At 43.7% G+C, this 24,343-nt stretch overlaps 1 protein-coding gene across 1 annotated transcript; it reads right to left on the reverse strand.

The window, feature by feature from the left end:
• Positions 1-10,897: 10,897 nt before the first annotated feature.
• On the reverse strand, positions 10,898-13,540 carry LOC131890891 (zinc finger protein 19-like). The gene is made up of 4 exons (XM_059240336.1): positions 13,064-13,540; positions 11,919-12,890; positions 11,683-11,848; positions 10,898-11,419 (listed from the first exon to the last, which is right to left on the reverse strand). The coding sequence occupies exons 1-4, from the start codon at positions 13,262-13,264 to the stop codon at positions 11,058-11,060; spliced, it is 1,701 nt and encodes a 566-aa protein (XP_059096319.1). The 5' UTR covers positions 13,265-13,540; the 3' UTR covers positions 10,898-11,057.
• Between the last annotated feature and the right edge of the window lie 10,803 nt (positions 13,541-24,343).

Below are 24,343 nucleotides of genomic sequence, written 5' to 3' on the forward strand. Positions count from 1 at the left end.
CCATATTTTTTCTGATAAACATTATGTCGAAACCAACCGACGTACTTCCAAGGGCATTAACACAATTTCAAGTACCATAAGAAGTCCGATTCGAATTACGCCTCAAATTTTAATTCAGAAAAAAAACGAGAAATTTTGCAAATCTCTGGAACGAAATATTATTATTCCATGATTGATAAGTTTGTTTATGCGATAAATTCTTGGTCGACATCACAATTGTTCTCCTGAGTTCGCTTTACATTTTCAAGAGAAATCCCAAGATAGGAACTATTTTCATTAGAATCTTTCACATCAGAGCTCTAACTAAAAGCATCGCCCAATTTATGAATTACCATTCTTCTCGGGACCAAAGTGGCCACACGGCTACTTGTTCCGCATGCATGCTTATTATTTTGATACGAGCAATTCTTTATGAATTGCGAGTTAATCCCATGAAGTGGGTGTCAATTATATCCTGATTTACTATAGAGTACACAACCCTCAAAATTGCGTTCTTACAAAACAGCCTTTTTTCCAGACCTTGGTTTCAGTTGGCAATCTCATGTCCATGTTTTTGGGAGATTAGAGACTCTTCTCCAGGGAGAGATGAAATTCGATCACGGCGCAGAACCTCGGAAGCCTTGGGTTTTCTATTGCAGATTAAAATCTCTCAAATTAACAGTACCAGAGTCATAAATCTAGTTCGTTGTTCCATTACCCCTGACCGTTCAAATTCAGTCGTAATGAAATAAGTGTACCTCCGTTCCCGTGATGATGAAGAGCCTCCCTGGTGCATTAGTAGTCCTGAGGTGAATAGCCAACAACCACTGAAGAAGGTCCTGGTCTTGCTTGTTCTCTTCATTTTTCTTCGTCTTCTTCGTTTACCAATTGGAAAATGATAGAGCTCGACTTATTGAATTTGAGACGACCTGGTCGAGGTGTGTAGCGCGTGCGGCGAAGGCTTTTGACCATTCACGAAGAATAAGCTTAAATTGGAATTCCGCAGAAACCATGCCTCATGAGGGTAATTACCTATTTGTTTAAATTACCAAGATACATGAACGATCTTCCTCTCCACTTTTCTCTTGTACGTATGTACGTATGTATGTGGGCAAGAGAAAGGCGGCCGGCCACCGAAATTCTGCCTATCTTGCATCTTGAGGTCGCCATAATCGGACATGCCTACTACTCCAATGTCTGTCTGAGGAAAAGTGCCATTCCCTATGATGAGTTGATGAGTAGGTGCTTGAATGAACAATGCTCTCTCTCTCTCTCCATCTCAAAGAGCGAGTCAGGAATTTGGCTGGTTTTGAATGACATAACAGAACGGGATATCTTTATGGATGTAGGTAGCTTTTAAGTAAAGATCATAATCATCATTAGCCGGTTTTTCTAGCTCTGACAGGTCTCTTCATCATTCGTCGTAATATGCATATTTCTAGTCAGGGGAGGAGGGTCCCCACATCATGATAGAGGCCTACTTTATCTTGGAATGTGTACCGCAGGTCAGGAGCGATCCCAATGAGTGGGTAGTTTTGGCAACCCTGTGACATCATCAGTCAAGAGGCTCAGGTGGTAATTTTCACTCATCGTTCACGCACTTTAGTAGCTTCTTATACTCATTATCCGAGTTATAATTGGAGTGGAGTGGCCAGTATTTTGCATATATTTTCCTGATTATCTTGACGCTTGGCACCAAGATGAAACTTCGAGTTAAACTATTAACAACATGCGTACACACGTTTCAGTCAAGGATGCTTAAGTGAGAGAGGTTATAATAAGGCTCTTCCGCTCATTCAGCACTCTCTTCCGTCCATGAATTGGATGGTAGTTATGTATACATTCATACATTACTTGCTATTATCACTAAGCAGCTCCTACAAGAATCGAGTGGTTCATCCAACGGCAAATGAACCGGAAAATAGATGGACACCATATTCCAAATGAGAGGATTTACATTTCACTCCGTCTAGGTGAAATGAGAGCTTATTGTTAATGGGTGCCGGCGTGGTGGATGAGATAACTGTGAACATCCGTAGACCATCAACGCACATACATACTTACGTACGAACTCGTAAAATCACAAACGACATACATGGTATCATGTGGCCAAAGAGACTGTGGTGTATTTAACATGGGGATTCAAAGTCCGTCTTGATCATAAAACAAAAGAAAACTTCCATCCCAAATTGCCCAGGTGACGTTCACGTCCTCGGTTGGGATTCCAGTCCGATTTCGATCTCTCGATCCCCCCAATTGGCAGAACATTAATTTGGGGAAGATCTCAATTTTCCGAACAATTTGAGGCATCATTAAATACACGTATCAGAAGTGAGAAAATCTAATCAGGTTTTGGTTGACCAAGTCAAATCTTGGCCTTTTTGAGAAAACTGAAAGTCATGATCAACATCGCTGTGTTTAACAATGTTATGGTAAGCTTTATCACTAAGATCACCACGGCAAAAGCAACAGCTACAGCCGACTTCTTATGAAACTGGATGGACATATCAGAGAGACAGACAGACCCTTGAAGGGGGTTTTAGTTGGTTTTGACGGGAAGCCGCTCATTGCTGCGGATGATGCCCGAGCAAAGGGGTAATTTGCACACGTTCTTTTGAGTGCAAAATCCCAACACTCCTAGTCCAGACACTTTTGGAAGGACTCGTCGTAATCTTGCTGGACAAGAAGACATGTGGTTTTAGTGGAAAGAACTCATGGTGGACGAAGATCTGGCAATGAATGAGAGTGCTCCTTGTTTTAGATTCCATGGCCGCGGGTCAAAACGTTCAATGACTCTAACGCTGGTTCTTAAAAAAGAGAAGAAAAAAAACCAAAGAGATCTTTCCACACTTTCTTAGATGGAGAGTGAGAGACTTCTGTGGCGAGATCTTTGATAGCAATCGTCCAGAACGAATGGTTCTACGTGATATCTGAGATTTTCCATGGAATACCGTGATGATAATGAGGAGGAGGAGGAGGAACAGGGGGAGGAAAGAAGAAGAGAAGAGAGGAAAAGAGAGAGAGAGAGCAGCGTTGCTCATTTCTCTCTTCTTTGATGGCTTGCCTAGATAAAAATTAAGGGCGGCTTCTCGTTTTCCGTGAAAAATCCATACATGCAAAATTGGGGGAATGAATCGACCCCGAGCCGGCATGCCGGGATGCACGGAGGGCAAAAAAGATCAAGAGAGATTTTGCAGCATTTTCCCATGGCTCCAAGATGTTTACAGCTTGTCAGCTTGAACTTCATAGTTCGCCCGAAAAATGTTATCGAGCCTCTTGAAATCCACGCTCCAAGTTGCCGCATCATTCCATATTCGAGAACTCAGTTTGCTCGAGATCCAGTCCGGATGGATCGATCCATTATCCACAACTCGGCATAGGATAAGAATATGCTGGCCTGGAGCGGAACCGGTTTGGTTCAAGTGTCTCCACTCCTTGGGCCACCCCCCATTTTAAGATTAGGCTCTTTTGGGTGGTGGTTCTGGCCACCCTGACCAAAATTCACTCCCACGTTAACAAATCTCGGCCCTGTGATCAGATCTGGTATGGATTGGTAAGCATGAGTTATGATCCAGCTTAAATGAACTCATCATGATTTGTTTGAATTGTCTTCTGGGTTCTTTTTCCCGTCTTGGAGGCTTCTGTAAAGGCAGAAGCCCCATATCATGGAGGGGCTATCAGTTTGCAGATAGTTAGTGATTTAGCACCCATGCTGGGAAGTCATGACTTTATTGGCTCTTTCAAAGAAGATCTGGGGTGGTTTTCCTCGAGTTTGATGAGCCGGCAAGTCCTTCGCATGATGACCGCGATGATGCTTGGCCAAAACCATGAGCTGGCAATTTCCGCACAAGGACTAGTTCAACATGACCTTAAATTGATTCCAAGCAAATTGCAACCTATCCACTTCATCCGTTGGTCGCCTAAGCACGGGCAATGCTAATGCAATCAATTACAATCTCTTCATTTAGGATGTGAAAATCTCGGCTTCAAATATCTGCAATGCTCGGGATATGGAATTCTTGATGAAGTCGCTATTTCAAGTTGGCACTGATTTCATGATTTACCGTGTTGTCAAAAACAAGGTAAATATGAAGGAAACAAGCCATTTCACGGTTTCAGAGCTCTATGGCTGCCCACGATATGGAGAAGAAGAATGAAAAAGCATTGAACGCTTCGTGTTCAGCACCTCCCTACCTTGAGAACGGCGAGCTAAAAGACATGTCTCGGCAATATTGGTGGCAAACTTCACAATTTCATGGCTATTTAACACACCATTAACATCCAAAGGCAAAACCATAGCGAGCTTTACGTGTTTATCTGCTAAATCTGATGGAAAACTTGCTCTGCTGACGGATTCAGGGTTGCCATAAAAGGCTAATGGAGCTCGTTGCATAAACCGATCAATTGGGCAGCAAGTTGCTTAAAACCAATGTCCTTGGAATGTGCACCCCTTCTCGAATTCGGAATCCTCAGCGTAACTAACATGCCTTTTTGAACAAGAGGAGGTCCTGACTTCCCGGAGATGCTAAAATTGACAACACGAAAACCTGCCACATTCAGTCACGTACCTCAAAAGACGGTCATTAATCCATTGTCATGTAACTTATTGCCATTCCCTCTTGCTCGCCTGAGTGGTAAACTCACATTGGCCATTATTGTCCCAAGGAAACCGTTGTGATTTCTTCTCCATTACTTCTTCTGCAAAATTTGATCAACTGGAAAGGTATCGTTGCATCCATTCTCCTTCTGGATTCTGAGAGAATGCGAAACCCGTGTCTCCTTCTTGCCCAGTGCCATAAGATCACAACGCTATTTGATGCAATCCATTCTATGCTACTGGTACATTCTTCAATCCAGAGTTGTTCAAGCTATTGAGTCCAATCTTGTATGTATGTATGTATTTCGGGGATTCCTTTGTATATGTACAAGAGGGTTAGTCATGCCCCAGGTTTCCCATAAGCCTCTTGGCTTTTTTTCATCTTTCTAACCAAAATCATGCACTTTCGTGAATTTGCCCCCTTAACTTCTTTTGGGTTTATTGTACTTCGCAACATCAAAAGGACACAGAGGCAGTACAATAATGATAGCTGATGCTTTCGTTCATGTTCCAAAGTTGCCTTCATATTGATAAGATTGCGAAAAGCTTGAAAAAAGTTCAAAAAAACTGATTGCAGTACAGTGTTCAAAGAATATGGGTTTGGTCATCAGGATTAGATGGATTTGCATGGATAACTTGAGATATGGACTCACTATGGAAATGGATATTTCTTATCGCCTCAACTGTTCACTTTACCCAAAATGAACGCCTTATCTGAGCTAAGGATTCGTTCTAACAAATTATTGTGACCATATTTGGAACCAAAAGAATTCAGGATAGCTGGTGAAAATTAAGAAAATGGCAAGACTGATTTGTTCAAGAACTAACAATAGCAACTAAACAAATAGTTTATATGTCTTTTAACGTATATCATTGAGCATCTATTCCTTATGTTCTGTCTAAGCTTGTTTTCACCAGAAACTGAGCAGGAGATTAAAAAAAAGAAATTGTTACATTTTTTGATGCGAAGGCAGTCTCAAGTCCTGGTGAAATCTAGTAGTCCGTAACCTATTATTTACATGTATCCAATTGAAAATATCAAAATGTCAAGTTCTCAATACTTTCCATGCTTGCTATTTGCTGTCAATGTTCACAACAATAAGAAGATCTAAACCATATCTAGTCTAATGATGATATAGTAAATTTAAGGCACTTGCGTACAAAAACTTGACCCTTCAAAGTTTTAATTCGAATATACACCATAACGAGAAAGCACATTTTCGTAGTTGAGTTTCTGTTGATTCTCATCACTAGTTGGTTTGAGAAGTTTATTAACGAAAATAAAGGAACGAAAAAATATGGATCCACATTTCCACATGTGCATTTGGCCTTGTCGATTAAGTGGTTAATGGGGAGATGCCCGAGTGCATTCGAACCGTTTTGCACAAACGACTGAGGTGCTTAAAGCAATTCTTTTTCTCTTTTCTCCACTTCTCTCTCTCGCGCTTTGTCAAATCTTGATGCCTTCGTCAGCGTCAACCAAAAAAAGGGTCTCGTTAATATTTACAGCCTTTTCTCGCACAATTTCCCGGCAAATGAGTTTACGTGATATCTGTTACCTCGCCTACAGGGTGGCCATACAACCCTTTCTAACTGAAACGCCGCAATTTGAAGCAGTTCTAAATATGGCTGAGGTCCATTGCCATCGAACCGTAATGATACCTAACTCGAAGCACCCTGTTTTTCAAGCTCATAAAACTCCATTAGAGGATTTCTCGTTCGTCTTATCTCAACATTTGCTTCTCCTTCTGTCTCCTCCTTCTGGGGAAGGTCCATTGAAACATATGATACATGATGTTAGCGTCCAATCGGTTTTCCCATTCCACCATCAGTGTTCACAAAGAAAAGTTGGAAAGACTCCAATGATGGAATCGAAACTCCCGATGGTTTATCATGCAACGATCTAAATCCAGCTCCGTGCCCGGGGGGGGTCCAGCTCGATCCAGCACTAATTGTCTCAAGTTTTCCTGAGTTTTCCGAAACATGTGTCATCTTTCCCATTCAGTCCTCGTGATTGTCGTGACAATTCGAAGCCATCATCTTAGCGTTCTAGAATTGGTATGTCTTCTCCTAAGCTCTGACAATTAAGAAAACGTGCAAGTGCAGTCCACTTTTGTGATCCTCAATCTGGTGGTTGAGATGTTCGAGGAATACCACGCGAATCTAGGATTTCGTGCCGGGAGCCCATAACTAGTGTACATACTACAGAGCTAGAAAGGAGCAAGGATCCGTGGCACAATCTGTTTTATTGCTAGAGTTTCTAGTTCTCTGGAGTCGCGGATGAAAAGGCACGGGCATCCATATACGACTTACATCCATGACATACGAGTAATAAGGGTCATGGGTTGGGTTTTTCTGCCCTTGGCTGGATCTGGCGCCGCCATTAAAGAACGAAACGAATCTACATATACTTCAACAAAAATACGGTTCCGTCCCACATTGAACTCACACTTATGTATATTGAACCTGAAGCCTCAATAGGCAGCGAATGAGGACAACTTGCAAGACCTGAGAGTGATTGTCAACGTATTCAATCACTTGAAAATCGTTTCTGTTCTCGGAAGAAATCAGCAAAGACCTGAAACTTGAATAATTGTGAATCCAAGGTAACACTTGGTGCTGATTTGAGAATTACGGTTCATAAAATTAGTCGGTCAACAGAGTTCTCTTCCACGTTATCAATCAATTTGCAATGCGCAAATCTGTGAACATGAACTACCCTGCTACTATGTGTCCATCAAGAGTGTTTTAAAACCTATCAATTAATTGATGGGATTTCAAAAAAGATCTTCCTCTCCAGGTTTTCTCACGTTGTCTCCGGGTGATAGCAAGGAGCTCGCTACGAGCTTATAAGTGGTACATTGGATTGTCGAAAGAGACTTGGTACTTGAGCGATCCCATATGAAAGGGTAATTATGTAATGAGAGCCCTACTCCTCAACATCAATGCCAGAAGGTCTTCTGACAGACAGATATAGAAACCCGTTGAAATTGGACTTGGCCACTGTGAATAAGTTCCACTTGCCTCACATTGGCACCGTTAGATCTGACACTTTCTAACCTAGAAAAAGAATACATTAAAGAGTTTCCAGTCACAAAAGTTTTGACCGGAACGTCACCTTAGAAACCAATCATAAACGAACAAGGACATGCGATTTTGTAGTGCTTTCTGTTGTGCTGTCATTCCTAAACATCACAATTGGCTTCAGGGTGAGGAAACTCGGAATCCTATGAATTTCGCACTTGGTTTAAGGGTGGCGCCTCGACAATTGAGTCTGACAAGGGAAGGTTTCTAAAATGGACGATTATTTTGACTGTTCTGGAAGCTTATACCGAGATGCGTGAGAAGTACGAAAAACAACATTGAATACGACTCCAATGAAACACTATCTTTTCCATGGGATCGGATGAACTGGTTTTAAACTTAAAATTCTGAATCTGGTTACCGTGAAGGCGTTGAATAACCATTACAAAGTATGATACAACCAATGTATCAAAATGTTTTGCCCAGTTTTCTGCGGGCACTGATTTCGTACTAGGTGTGATCGCTTAGTTAAAGTGTGGCATATAAATCTGTCTAGAATAATTGCTTTGGAGAACCCTATGGAACGAATCATCGGGCGCTTTAAGAAGGGGTGAAAGAAAATCTATGACCTCGGAGCCAAGGGGTTGGAAGTTATTTAATGGGGCGAAGAAAGCTGAACAGGTCAGCGGCAACCTATTCAACCATTGAGTTGGTATGCTATTCCAAGGCTTGTAGACCATGAATGGAGGTCCTCATTGCAAATCCTGTCATCGGAAATATTTGTCTTCAATTACAATACTACGTACAAGAGCAAAAACGCAAATGAGTCCAAGGGCATCCAGTCAATATCCGGTACACTTTTAGCCAGCTGCCTCTCCCTCGACTACTTATAGCATTGTAGTGGTATACACACATATTTATCTAGTAATGGTTCAAAACGATACCTTCTGAGGCTACTTCCAAATCTCGTTGAGTGAATGCAGTGTTCCGAAAATGGCCGAGTGATTCGTTTCATGGTAATCGACCTAATGAAATCTGACGGGAGAAGTGAGTTTTTTATTCTTTAATGCATACTCCACTTGCCAGTTGGGTTCACGAATCATCTACCTACTACATTCCCCAGCTTGGGGACACCACTCAGCATATTCCAGGCCCTCATGTTTGACGACTCAAAATTACATACTAGCAAGCTCTGAGCAATAACCATTTGGGTTTCTTCTCTTCTTTCCGTCGAGCATTGAGGGCTACCATATGTCCTCTTGAGAGGAAATGATGGCTCAACCCCAGGCCCACATTGAGTTGCATGGAATATTTTCGTCCAATTTGAACAATTACAAGCGGTCAGTGAGTGGGCTCATTTCATTCACGGCGTTTCAGATAGCAACAAATTGGATCAAGAAAACTACTGGCATTATTGTCAATGTGATTGGTCAGCCGGTTGGCAGGCGGTCCGATGGGCTGAAAGGGCAGGGCAGCGTCAGCTAGTTAAGCAGTTGTGGCGAAATTATCCAGTCAACATCTACTTACTAAGGCCCTGAAGATCGCTGATAAGCTAGTAGATCTGTGCATTTCAAAGAGAGAAAAGGCCTCATTAGTCTCGCCCTGGGTGCAAGTGGTAATTACGGCAACAAAACTCCATTAGTCAAAGACAAAAAGCTAGGAATCGGATTATTTTTTCTGCTCCTCAGTCTCGCTGTCTTCGTTTTCTTTTGGTTGAAGGATGATTTGTTACCTCGCCTGACATTAATTCCTGCATTTCTATCTCTGACAAGCATATCTGCCATCATATGGACACTCTGTCTGTGCGTGAGTGTGAGTGAGTGAGTGAGTAAGTACGAATACTGTGGTGCTTTTTTGAGGGGAGGGTGCAATGCCATTTGCCTTGCAGCCATTATTACACGCATCGCACCCGAAGATTGAGCGCTAAGTAGCAAAATATCTTTAGCTGCCCCCATTCCGAGGAAGGCAATTACCACTAGAGTGTGATACTGGACCCCGACTCCATGCGTGGAAGATGATGATGATAATGATGAGGATCACAATGACGATGGGTGTAAAGCCTTGGGTTGACGAAGCTTTCTTGACCTTAAGGTTCAAGCCAAAAATGTGACCCCGCTACTCATTCCTCGACTATGGAATGAGGCACTTGCTGCGTGCATGGAGCTACACTACATAGGGGAAAAGAGGAGAACAGGAGGCAAGCCAATCTTCTTCAATCACCAAGTGGCTTGAGCAACTGAGCATTGGGAGGCGTAATAAGAAATTTTCCGCAAAGACCCGCTTGATCAAATTAAAATTGGACTCGCTCCATTGCTACAAATTCGGTTTTGTTCACTGAAAGAAAAAAGAAATCGAAATCAAAGGGAAAGACAATTTTATGGGTATGAAGTCCCTCTATTTTATGGACGCATCCAGCGATGGTGGGTGTGATCTTTTGCATCACGAATCTCGTAGCAAATACGAGCCAGTGGCTTCAGAAAGCCGAGAAAAAGCTTCGGGTGGACTTTTAGCCCTGTAATTAATTAAAGAGATTGCAACTTTTTGTGAGTGCATCCGAGTTTTACGATGATCAAGAACAGTCTTCAGTTCAAAGTTTGGTACGATGCAACCAATAGACCCTCGAGTCACGTATGGCGTTCGGCAGGGAACCGAACTCCCTCCAAGAAGAAGTATGTGGATTCTGAACGAGTGCCTTCAGTACACAGACCTACATACTCATTGTGTACAGTAGTGAGCGAGTCGACTACTACTGAGAAGATTGCAGCAATTACGGCCACAGACGGAGAGAAAACATAAGAGAGCTGTAGAGATAAATCGAGACTGCTCGTGATGTTAAGGAGAGAACCAGAGGTTGCTTTTAGGCTTGGATTACCCTACCTTCCATTGACAATAAACACGCCTCGATACGATTTCGGGTTCCGAGAGCTCTATTAGTTCGGAGATGTAAGATTAGGACTAGTCAATTCTTATCCAAGTTGGTGTCAAGCCTTGACTTTAAATTCGACTTTAAACTCGGAGAAGAATGTTTTAGTGTTGTAATTGAGGTCATCATCACATGGCATTTGGCTTTGTTAAAGAGACTCAATTGAGAGGAAATGGTTCATTTTCAGCTGTATGAAACCCACGGGGTGAGATACGACTGGTACAAATTGAAGGACTCACTAGAATTTGTGGAATTTCAATTGCTTTCATGTGGATTCCGTGGCCTTGGGACTCTCCACAGGTTTTTGGGGAAGATTCGTTCGAAGGTGTTAATGGCGTGTCAGGTCAGAGGAGAATCGAGAGCGGAGCCGAGGATTGATTGCGCGGAATTCAATTTATTAAGAACATTGTCAAATAACAAGTGTAAACATACTAGGTTATAATTGAGAACAACGTGACTAGAATTTTTGGCTTTTCTCGTAAAATAGCTTGGCTCATAGGTACCAAATCTGTACAAATCATAATATTTAATTGATCACACAGCAACTGTCAGCTGCTTTGTGAACTCCAATCTAGAGGGAGATGAATTGGCACTGGTAGGTGGGGTTTTCTTCAAATCTGAGGGAGAGGCACTCTGACGACTTCTCGACTCACTGCCCTCCTCATCGTCCTCTTCCATGTTATCCTCCTCATTTGAAGCCGGAGAGCCTTGATCCTCAGAGGACGCGGCCGCAGCCGCCGCTGCTTGAGATCCCAACACGGCCAAGGCTCTTTGGTATAGCGCCAAGGACGCCGCGGAGTTTTGATATTCGGCTTCGTGAGTCTTCAGATGGGCTCTTAGATTACATGACAGGGCAAACTTTTTGTGGCAAATATCACAATTGAAGGGTTTATCACCTGGAAAATAAGAGGATGCAACATGAACTTTCGAGTCCAAGCTAATCGAGATAACGTTTTCATCGCGAATTTCGTCTTGATTTACGATCCCTTCGGACGGCGTGTTTCGCAAAGCTGTTCCAGTGGGTGATCTATCTGTTTTCTCTTAATTGCTGAAATCGGCGCGTAATTATCCATAGCACATGGGAATCTCGCCATATTTTTGTACTTTCATATGTGTTGTGTGTGTGTGTGTGTGTTGTTTGAACGATTGGATATCTTACCTGAATGAAGTAGAAGATGGTTCTTGAGATTGGTTTGCTTGCTAAAGCCTCGATGGCAAATATGGCACTTAAACGGCCACGTTCCTGTGTGGACGTACGTATGGGATTTGAGATCTCCCGGTGTGGGGAATGATTTTGAGCACATTGTGCACTTATGGGGCTTCTCCTGCAGGGAAACAAAGACGATTAAGTTGGTGGAACCTTGATCAATCGGACGAATCAAATCATTCACTCACCTTGACATGCGTCATTTTGTGGTAGTACAAGTTGCTGGAGGCGGTAAACCTCTTACCACAAACCCCACATTGATGAGGTTTTTCCCCACTATGAATTCGTCGGTGAGTGTTCAAACTAGACGATGTGGAGAAGCCTTTGCTACAAATATCACAAACGTGGGGTCGCTCTCCGGTGTGGATCCGGATGTGTCGCTTTAGGAGCGAAGGGCGGTCGAAGGCCTTGCCACAATAATTACAGGGCAGCATGTTCTTCTCCCTCCTTCTCACCGCGGGAACACGTGTCGAGACATTGTTATTCAGAGTGGAGGCTGCGGAAGTGACAATTGGGGCCGTGGGAGAGGGTAAGAACTTGGCCAGAGAGTCTCCCACACTCATGGGAGGACTTGGAGGGGTCGGGTGTGACACTTTGGAGGTGAGCGACTCAATCGAGAGGATATGTGGAGGAGATTTGGCACGAGTCGACTTGGGCAGCATAGTGGAACTAGGCGGCACTAATAGGCTTTTGGAAAACATGGCTGCAGCCGCGGCTGACATGGCGGCATTGGAGGCCGCGGATTCAGACTCATTGGTTGAGACTGTGCAATCGCTGGACACTGATTTGCGACCATCAGAGTGGGTTGGCGAGACAGGGAATACTTTGGACACTAAAGAGGTGGACAAGTCCAAGGGGCTTTCTTCCAAGACATTGTCCACCAGCCTCTTGAAGAGAGTGTGTCTCAAGTACTGGATGGCGGGTAGGAGGAAAGTCTCCTCTGGTCGCTCTGGCACAAAGAAGCAAACGAGTTCAGTTTTGGGATCAATATCCTTGATCAATTCGAAGATGGGCTCCCCGGTGGGACCCTTGGTGCCAATGAGGTTCACTGAATCATTGTACACCAAGGAGTAGCGGAGAAATCGGATCCAATTGCATTGTCGAATCTTTCGACCGACGACTTCCGAGATCTCGTCATACAAACCGAATCGATGTCTTACCTAGAAAACGAATTGCCAATATCATGCATTAGCCACGCTGACCGCATGTGGTTACACGGAGGTTGCTTTTCTTGTTTTTTAGCCAAAAGACAGACGTCTTTAAGACACCGAAATGACACTGTATCATCATCTCATGAGCTCAAATTGTCCACCCGATGCTAACCAATACTTACATCAAATTCTGGGAGCTTATCGAACACTGGCAATTTGTCACTCCTGACTGTTCCTTTCCAGGGAAGGAACTTGTTCCCTTTCTGCAGCTTTTCAATGCTCCAAATGGTCAAGTCTGCGGGTGGGGGAGAGATCCCAATAGCCGAATTGGTGACCACTGGAGCGAGGCTGAGCTCCTCGGGGCAAAGCACCAAGGACTCCATGTTGAGCCGCTTCCACTTGGAAAAAGTAGAAGAGAGAAATCGAATTTCTCCTCACTATTTTGATATGTTCTTGTCGATGACCGTTTTCAACCTTCGAAGACCAATGCTCGACTAAGGGGAAACTCTATTCTTGAACCGGACTTTCACACGTCTTCACCAATACGGCACCCGTGCGCGACTGACACTCGGAGAGGGTAATTCTCTCATTGAGATTCTCGAGCTCATTTTTGAGTGCAATGCCTTCTTCTCGTCGTTCTCCCGTCAACTCCTTTCAGTAGTGGTCAAGTAACAAGAGCAGTAGCCGCATTAACAGAAGCCCCTATCTGTCGAAGATGTTCATCTTTCCAGGCCAGAAACGAACGAGCAAGCCCCTCGGATGGATGCCATCATCATCAGGGGTACCTACTTGAGAGTTGAGAGCAGACAAGAAGTGGGAGCGGTAGCAGTGGTGGATTGCGGTCGGGACTACTTCTCCACTCTCCACACACGACTTCCGAGGCGCCCCGCGTTCAAGTCTCCCGAGATGAGAGCAGGTAAGACGTGCCAAAAACGCTCCCTGCTCTGACTAAGAATGTGGTGGTGGTGGTGGTGGTGGTGATGGTTGTGAGACCCATGAACGCTCGAGAGTGCTTGCTCAAAAGGCAGATAACACACAACACCCCATATGGAGATAGCTCAAATGGTTTTGGGTCGACGAGAGAAACCCACTCTTCGGTCTTTGGCGAGACTGGCGGAAACTCTTTGTAGAGTCTACCACGTGGACGAGCTCCTCGGTTGTTCATACGGGCTCTACGCGGGCAACTCCTTGGGTGGAGAAATCGGAATCTCTGATTGGGTTTCCAATGACACTGACACACATGCGGTGCAATTGGGAGCTTGCCCGCCCAATGTCGGCGGACCGGGACAGACAAGTTCTAATCTCAGATCTTTTGACAAACCAACCGTCCTGGGAACTGAGGAGTGAACACTCTGTTTGGTCAATCATTGGCTTTGGGTTAACAATATGCGTGTGTGTGTGTGAGTCAATAAGATGGTAAAGGGCCTTCTCCTCAGTTGCTACGTGTAGCCCCCTTGAAAGCAAATACGCCTGGCAAAATTTGAGAGCAGGAGAAGCGCGATTTTTATCCAAGCATATAATTACGTGTTTTATCTTCTTTCCCCAGGAATCTGCTTGGATGGTCATTTTCGAAACAGAATAGTGTTCATAAAGCAAAATCTTCTCGCATATCCCCAGTCACGATGCTCCTCCTCAAGGTAGGCACCTCCCTAATTCCATTGAACTTCTTGCTCGCGCTTCACCCAACTAACTTTTCAATGAGAATGCTCGTTCTCCACAAAACAAGAGCGCCAGCATAATTAAAAATCCAACGAGACATTCGTTGGGTGCCAACACGAACTGTGTTATTATATGTCATACCAATACCTAACCTCCAAGGTGTTGGGATGGTCGATCGCGTCAGGAACAATCGAAAGAGACCCCCTCATTTGGAAAGCACCATCGTGTTGTTATTGAAACAATAGGCCAGAAGCTGCTTCTCATTATTACCGAATGGCCATCCATCGCCCTTCTCATGCAGATGTTGGTCGGTTGATGGCCACGTCTTTACCTACATACAACACTCACTGTTCGACCTCAGAATGGGAATGTGAGTAAACGGGCACGCATCTAAGAATGTATTAACACACGCACGCATGCACGCACACATACCCATTTTTGTGCCGAAGATGTTTGCACTCGCACAGTATATATACGTACATTCGTCCACAGTCGTTTTATATTCGAATGAGACCAACGAGGCTGGCGATCCAACGAATTTTCAAGAAGCTCGGAACGGATATTAATTCTCAGACGTATCGGACGAAATTGCTCAAGTGTGCATTATACCTTCAATAGCTATTTCTGAGACGGGCAGCATTTGTTCTCCCCTTGAATCGTTGATTGAGACCAAAGCTAAAATGGCGATTTGTCTTAAAAGGACGAGGCTACTTAGAGGTTGCTGAATAGTCCTCTTATCAATGAGAAGTCAAATAGCTAACAATAGCCAACAAGTTTTCGGAAGATAATTCAATGTATTGTTCTTTGAACAAGGCAAGGTAAGATAAATGCTTGCCACATGGAAGTTCATATAGCCTCAGTTTCCAAGCCACAAACTTCATTTAATGTGTCTTTAATTTGACTTCCCCCTCCGATATATTTCAAACAAAACATGGATTAAAAACATCTAATAATCGCAATTATAAATCATATGTTTATAATTTTGTGAGATGGATATATTTCGACATCAAACCAAGATGAGAACGCAGATGAATTGATCGTGGAAAACCGCTTGTGTGACGGTAATGTCTATTTGTGCAGGGCCAGATCAAATTATAGATAGGAATCTTTTCGCTAGAAATACTTAGACAGCGGAGTAGCCACAAAAACTAAGCGACCATTCTGCAAATTAAGCCCGTCGTTATCAAAATAGAGGCATTGCTCCCCGGTAGCACCCACTTTAGTACCTCGAACTAGCCGTTGATGATCTCTTGGGCAACGACTTCAAGTGGAGACTTCAACATTTTTAGAACCAAGGCGGTGTAGACATCATGTCTGGCAGATTATTCACAAATGCAAAATCCCCTTGAAACAGGTTTCCTCGTCATCGCTCCAATCCTCTCGTTTCATGCCAATCCAAAGGAAGTGTCCGCCATTCAACCAATAGTATGTGATGGTCTGCCCTCTTTGACGGTCTTCCAGTTTTCTATGATTTAAAACCAAGATGTTACAACTGACATGTCCAACTTGAAGGTCTTGGCCATCAAATCATTTCTGTTGTTCAAGGCAGATGTTGGCTGGCATTGTTGGGGGCTAAAAGAATTCGACCAACGACCATCGAACGTTACGTACAGATGATGATCCAGTTTGATCGTGGTCTCCATTCTAAACGAACGCTGAAATCAATATGGGGACGAGGGCCAAATACCTTCCGGACGTAGGTAGGCTGAAGAGCATGCAGCTCACGTTCGCCTTCAAAAGTCTCCCAATATTCGAATCCTGTGTTCAAGGAGGAGCCAATCAAGACGACAGATCAGAAATTCCTCGGCAGAAGAGCTATCAGTCCCGACGAAGTCGCTCTGGATGAAACTGCCAGGGCTTGGCCAATCGATAGATCGAAATGGTATTAGTAGTGGTAGCGGTGGTGGTGGTTGTGCGGTTCTCAAATGGGCTCATCCAAATGACAATCTTGCTCCCCTTCAACTGTCTTGGATCTACGGTTTGCTCAAAAAGTCAGGACTCGGGATCTAAATTGATAAGACCTGTCTGACCACAGACAGAGACAATTGGAAGCTAACTGGATGAAGAAGCTGGCTTGGCATGGGAAAAGGTAGTTGACGAGGAACGAGGAGTAAGTACGTAGTTGGTGCTCCAATTACGAAATGGTCTCTGGGCTGGCATAAGGCGCAATCTTTGAGGTCGATCTTGATGGAAAATGTTTCTCTGCCCACATTATTATTCCAAGTCCTCATCTACGCAAGCAAGCACACATTGTAGCGAGTAGGTGCGCATGACTCCATCCACCTATGTACTACATACGTACGTACGTACATGTATGTACGAAGTTGTACTACTAGTACTAATCGTACTCGTAGTTGTGGTGGTGGTGTGTAATCTGGATGCATACGCAGGTACGAACAAACGAGGTGTTGAGCCAGAGATTTCCTTGGAAATCGGCAAATTTCCTTTTATGAAAATGAAATGTCGACAACGCGGGGAAAAATGAACTTCTTTCGGCCCTAATAGTTCCAACAGTGCACTGACCAAAGAGATACCATCTCCGACCAAAGAGCGAACAAACGAGCGAACGGACGTGTAAGGGAAGAAAAAGGCAATTTTCTCCATGGAAAATTAAAGAAACAGAAAAACTCTCCCCCCCATTTGCTAATCTCTCCGCCATCATCATCAAGGATGATGCTCGGATCTGGTCAAGGCATCACTTCAACTTTCCGCGATCATCTCTCCGATATTGCAGATCCCAAACCGCTGCATCCATTGAGACGTCAAGGCAACAAGTCGAAAACACACAGATGAGATCCCTGAAGCGAGCTCGACTCTCAGAGGTACTGAAAGAACCACTCAATATTTGGGGGAAGCTCTCCAGACATCGTCCTGATCTTGAACTTGAGGTCTCGAGTCCCTTTCAAAAAAAAACCAATCTTTGTTGGTTCCAGTCCTTTCAGTTTTTTTTTTCAAATGCATTGACCTCTTCCTGAGGTTTTCTCAAAAGAAAAGTCGCCGCCATAATCTAACACAAAAACAAACTTAGAAATAATGGCATGTATGTACACATTTATGACTCCCAACCGTTGCGGATACAGTAGGCCCATTGGTTGACAGGGAAACCACATATCTTTGTTTAGATAGGCTTATGTTGATTGCTCCAATGGCAAATGGCCAGTCACCCTGCCTACCATCAGCTCTCACTTGGTGGCAAAGCAGTTCAGTAAAGTTCGAGACAGATGGTGCCAAAAACTGCATGAGCTTAAGCTATGTGATCCTGTAATTGTCGTCCCAATGCACTTTCTCGCGTTCATGCCGAATTTTACGGATTGGCAAAAAAGAACGAGGAGGAGAAGGCGGATATTTTCTTGTTCCTTGGCACTGCAATGACATCGCAAGTACTGTGTCAGATATGGGAGCTTCGCCTCCACTCACCAGTCAAGTAAGCCAGGAACATAGGTAGGAAGGAAGGGAGATGGGCCATTTCAATTCTTGGCTTGGATTAAAATCAGGGCCTTGGCTTTTGAGAGGCTCGTCGGTCGGACGAGTCAGTCGATCATGATTCTCCTACCGAAACGCAGCCACACCCGAAAAAATCAATCACGGCACTACGGAAAACAAATCACTCTTATCTTCTTCAATGAAAGCCTCCTTGAGCATCACTCTCAAGCAGCGTCTCTCAGCAGCTCAAGATATGGCTTTTAGCATTTCGATCACTAGGAAACTCCCGAGCTAGAGAGCTTGATTCAGACAAACGAAAAATCGTTGTCATCTCCAATGAAGACGGAGAAATTGGCCTGATCTGTACTCCCAGAAAGTCCATGGTTATCCTTGATTGAATCAGCATTCACCGTTTAGTTTACGCAATATTGATAGAACCATTTTTGACCAATTGCGAATATTTCATCTAATATTTTTTTACCAATTGCGATTATTTCATCAAATATGACGAGAGACCTCGTTTTTGCTATCGAATGCGCGTATCAAACGTGGAATTATGCGGTGCATCTCTGTTTTGAGTTTTCTGTCTCGCCCAAGATGGCGTATCTATGATGTTTGGGTGGACTTGATATGAAACCAAAGTACTCCATGTACGGAATGGCTCTCTGATGTCGGGACTTGATCTCGATGGATGGGCGAGAAAATCTGAATTGATAATGCTTTCCAAGCAAACCTCCATATGCCAATCTCGATTATGGAACGAGAGGGCTCAATGCGAACATGATTGGCCTCGTGGTTGGCTCAGAGTGACAAAATGAACTTAGGCCTAGGCATACGGCATGCCCAACCCCAAACCTCGGTCTGGGATGGGTCCTTTAGGGGCGGTTTACGTGGGAGGTGCTTCTGCCACCAGAGTAGAGTACAAGATGCAGAGATAGACCCATATGATGCGCTACAAACCCGTTTAGAGTAAAGAGGATGGCGAGTGTCCTATAACAGGTCTCTCAGGTGGTTTGATGATGTTTTTCCCACTTCTTTGCGAGTGTGTCATGTTCGTATTTGTCTTGGCCACGAGGGAAAAGGCGTTTTCTCCTCGTTTCGATCTTAATGGACTTTTTTCCGAGGTCTCACAGTTCTAGAGAATTGATAGCAAAAACCAACAAACTGTTCACCACCAACACCAACAACATCGAATCAGATTCCTCAAAATGCACCTTGAATCGTAATGGTCCAGAGGCGGCACTCCCATCGTCCAAAAAAAGATGCCAAATCAACATATGGTTCTTTTTTTATGCTGAACGAGTGGCCTTAATTACCTCTTTGTAGTCCGAAAAACAGAGGGCATAATAAGCTATTGAGGAAAATGTTCAAATTTGGAGATCGTTTGAAAATGCCGTTTCACCTCAAAAACAGGGCTATCTGGCTTCCAAGTACGAAATAAGCCAGTGCAGAGTTCATGGCTTTCCGGTTTGAGAGTTGGAAGGCATAGATGACCCTTCAATTGCTGCTGTCTGTAAAAAAAAAGGCCCAAAAAGGGTCAAATCGTTCTAATTTTGTGTCCGAGCGAACAGGGTTCAGAATCAGAGTTTGAGTTGTAATGATATGAATTCATTAGGGCCAGCAATACCCACTTTAACGACAAGTTCAAGGAGAAGTGAAAGAGGCTTCTAACAAAAATGATCTTATACTCACTGCTTTTTGGTAGATTTACCATCAGTAAAGGCTACTGTTACAGTGCATGTGGAATTCATCCGAATTTGACTTGTGGCATTGGGTGAATGTACCTTCATAAGAATCTTCCTGAAATATGGTGGCATGTTTCATATTTTGGCACATGGCTCAGAGCTCCCGTCCATCTTCTCATTATCGGAGAGAGAATTAGACCCAATAATTGAGGCCAAGATTTATGAAGTGTCAGAAAAGCCCATGAGCGACCAAGTGATCAATGTTAAGTACCCAACTTGCCTAGCCTCTTCAATGAGTCCCGAGCACACAAAAAACACTCCTACTGTTTATCGTTGTTCTTCTCATCCGTCCAATCCAAACCTCAGTTTATCCATTTGACAACGCTCCCCAAAATACCATCCTGTATTGCACGTCACAAGCATGGCAAAACTCGTCGTCACTTCGAGTTTGACATTTGATTCCGACGATAAGTACTAGTACTAGATGCAAATATCAAATATCAAAAGATCTAATAATCGTTAGTAGATAGTCATGTTCCCTTTAGGGCTCCAACTACGTTTGTCAACGTTATAATAAAGAGTGTAGAAAATTGAGCCAAAATCCGGAACTGATGGCGAGTGCGCCGTGGTCCTTGGTTTACTCACTTGTATTTGTGGTCGATATACTATGTGGTATAGTTCTAGTACAGCCTTGATCCACCTTGAAGTGATTTGTCAGGCCGCCAGAGTGCAGACAAGTCCTCATTGTGAGCGAGAAGAACCTTGAGACTTAAGAAGCACGGTGGCTTAACCGACTCACTATCTAGCTAATCATCTCACTCCAATTTGATATCTCCAGACTGTGATGTATTGAGCATGGAATTCCTTGGCCCGAGATTTATTCAATCCTTCTTTGATGCTGAAATGAGATCATTATGAGGGTTCTTTCGGCCAGAAATTGCCTCGACCTTCCCTCAGCTTGTAGAGTTTCTAGTCCATCCACGATGATCTTATTTCTTATTGTTGAGGTTGGCTTCAATCACATCTGGGGAGGATTTCTTGGGTGCGTGTGATTGCCAGTTTCAATCTTAGGCTCATTGTTAGGGTGGGTCCTTCATTTATCTCCACCAATGTGGGCTGTCATTTGAATGAAATGATCCGTGGATGCATTTTAGGAGCTCTGTGGGATACCCCAACGATTCCTAAGCATTACATAGAGTGCCAACACTCCTAAGCAGGTAAATGAGTCAGTCCATGAGAGTGCGTGGGGCTGACCAAATGGACTATACTATACTCACATAGGGCATATCGGGTAGGGAATTCAATTCCAGCAGGATCTTGCCATTCTAATCATGACTTTTGTTCTTGGGTGTGTATATACCGCATGAACCCGCATAACTGGCTATGTTGAGCGAACGAATCTCGCCGATATCAAGTATGCATTCAATACTTGCTGGTGAAGAGGATGGATGGACTGGAACTCGTCAGTGACCTTTGCGAATGAGTTCAATTTCTCCATCCTGGTGGGTTAGAACCGTGATTAGCATACCAATTGCCATGAGTGGATGATGATGGACAAGGTTTGGATCAACAAGTTCAATTCTCGTGAACAAATGTCAATTGGCCGTCCAGTGACAGGTTAGTAGCAGCCGTAGTATCACACAGACCCTCTGCATGTAGTACCTACCTAGGACGACTCCGGGCGATTTGACTCGAAAATTTCTCGAGAAATCACTTTTGGGGATGAGGAATGAGGTTAGTCGGAATGGATTGGTGGATGGGTGAGCGCCGCATGCACGTACATATCGAGTACTGTCAGTAGTACTATCCCTTCAGCAAATGGAGCCACACGAGCGAGTGAATAGGCCCATAAGTACTGCCACTGACGAGAGAGATGATATTCTACGTATGCGATTCCTACTTAAATTCCAATTTGGCTGCCAATTTCTCAAATGATACGCTTATCCATCTCGGGCAGGTATTGGAAACCGAAGAGAGCCAATCCCCCATGGAGCTGATATCCAAATTGTCATGCACATATGATCATTTTATAACGCTCAACATATTTTTCCTCGGAATCCAATGGTTCAATGCCAGAGGCTCAATTGATGTTTAGTCCTCGTCCAAGCAAACCATACGTGGTGGTTTGGGGAGAAGCATGATTAGAGTAGCCACTATTAGGATCTAGAACGGATGGACCACCAAACGGATGCCAAAAAAGCGAGAGTGTGTGTTTGCAGTTTGATTTTGGACATCAAGGACTATTTGAGTTTGCTTCAAATGTGATCGGAGGCCGTGGCAAATACCCGACGATGCCATCGATATCCCCTCCTCCTTTTGATTGGAGGATCGATAGATCGCATCAATACAAGACAAGGAAGTGTGACACCGACCCGATCCAGTCATCAACTTCATGAAGACCCACAACTTGAACTGATGTAGGCAAGTCAGTCATAAGGTCAACGACGATTCTTGGCATGAAGGAGGGTTTTTTTCCTCCAATGTAACCCATCCCATAGGCCATTTGCTTGGGTAATGAAAAACCAATGCGGCTCAGTGGTAAGGTGCTGTACCGTACATCCGCCTCCACCGTACAGCAGCCCATAGGCCATTTGCTTGGGTAATGAAAAACCAATGCGGCTCAGTGGTAAGGTGCTTACCATTAACACAAAGACTGAATATCTCGCGAAGCGGTTGGTCCAATAAATGAACCTCTGAACTTTCTTACTCTTCTGGTTGAGCGAAATAGGGTATGGTTCACATTGAGTGGGTGCCTGAGTGAGCAAGCGAGTGGATTAGACTCGCTCGCTAACTAGTGGGATGGTTAGATGGTGGGTTGGTGGGTTGGTTGGATGGTCGGTCGGTCGGATAAGGATCGGTAGAAGCACTCGGCCGTCAGCTGAAATATTCATTCTCATAAAGTGAGCGCTCATCTCTAAGTCAATGAATATTGAGCAGGCATGCCAAAAACCATTTCCAGGTGTTTTCCGTCCTCGTCTCCATTGTCGAGTTCGACTTGGTTGGCTGCCATCTTACTGCTCCTCTTGTTTCGTGCACTGTCCGCAGTAGTCCGTATATTGACTTTAGGATTGACTCGTTTTCGACCCCACCTAGATCTTATCACTTGAGAAGTCTCATATTGGTTCACTTCAACACCAGTGTGACCACCAGAATATGAGGTGCTGCGGCTTATATTAAGAAGACGTTCAATTGAAATACGTATTCCATAAAGTTGACTAGGTTTTGTTTAGTTAATCCGGGAGTTCCGTCTGGATGGGATGTTCAAATCACGAAACTGCGTCACTTTCCTCCGGTTGAACATAGGTATAGTTATGGGTGGAACATCATTTTAACTTCTTCCAGACAAGTTTGAGAGTGTGGATGGACGATTTCATATTGACTTTACAACTGCTCCTCTTACATCCTACAATTCAATCTAATGTAGCCGTCACACTATCAGGGAATGGAAGTTGTGGGTTTACTTGTCAAAAGATCTTGGAGGTTGCACCTAGTTTTGTGAGGGTGGATGCAATGGGTACTGTTTTTTTAAGCGCATCTCTTCTTCCCTTGAGAGAAAAAAAACTTTGAAGCTTTTTTCCAAACAGAAAGGCTGAAGAACAAATTGCTTGGTTATGATACAGTTTTAGACAGGGCTTGATCAGATAAAGCCATTTATATTTCAACTGGACCTCAGAGCCTTTACCTATAGCCTTACTTGCATACACGTAGTCGTTTTAGCAGTACTGAAAAATCCCCATAATCATTCTCCTTGGCCCTTCCAGACATCATTGTCTCTCGTTTCATAATTACTTGGAAATATTTGGCAGAGAGCGATAGAGATTATCCGCCATGATATGAGTGCAATTAATTTTAGCAAATTATCGTCCATTTCTCAACGAAATTTATTTGCCCTCGAATTCTCATTGCTCGACATTCTAGTCCAAAATATACCACCGAGTAAAAATACCAGCTATCGCCGTCATTCTCTACATCTAGGTTCGTTCACCCACTTACTGATTCAGCAATGGTTTTTGACTCTTGCCATTGCGATAACTTTGGGGTTGTCGTCTTCCTGGCATTTGGCCATGGGTAAAATGATCTTCTGAGAAGATTCTTGAAGATAACATCACTATTATCAGATGATTTGAAGGTTGAAACCACAATTAGGACTTCAGAAAGGGAATTGCAAGCATCAATGCAAACGATTTTTTTTCTTCCTTCATCTCTTAAAAATGAGGCGTTTTCTCCGACCAACTAAACGAATTATTCCGAATTCCATCATATTAGGGTTGTTTTGAGGTGTTGGCTCATTTTGAACCGAAACGGAAGGATGGTGATGAGATCGGGTCGGCCGATCCTTACCAGTATTCCATGGCTCACCCATATATGTGTTAACACGAAAGTAATTTATTGAACTCGGTAAATATTCCAGATCCTTTCGACGCCCTTTTCTTTTCAACCGAACATTTTTTACAAGAGAGTCTCAACAAAGGGGTTCCTCATCCCATTAAGTGAATATGTTCTACCTAGTTACTTGAGAAGACGACAAAAAAAGCAGACCACACTTCCATTTCAGTACTCTCTGCAATTCCTCTGTACCCTTAGCTCCCCAACTAATTAGGGCATATTTAGGTTTCAAACAATGACGACGTTCCTTTCTTGCAACCCTGAACAACTAAGAAGCCAATATCTCTCACAGTTTGAACACCTTTGTGC

The sequence above is a fragment of the Tigriopus californicus genome, chromosome 11 (assembly GCF_007210705.1).
Source record: "Tigriopus californicus strain San Diego chromosome 11, Tcal_SD_v2.1, whole genome shotgun sequence".
NCBI lineage: Eukaryota > Metazoa > Arthropoda > Copepoda > Harpacticoida > Harpacticidae > Tigriopus > Tigriopus californicus.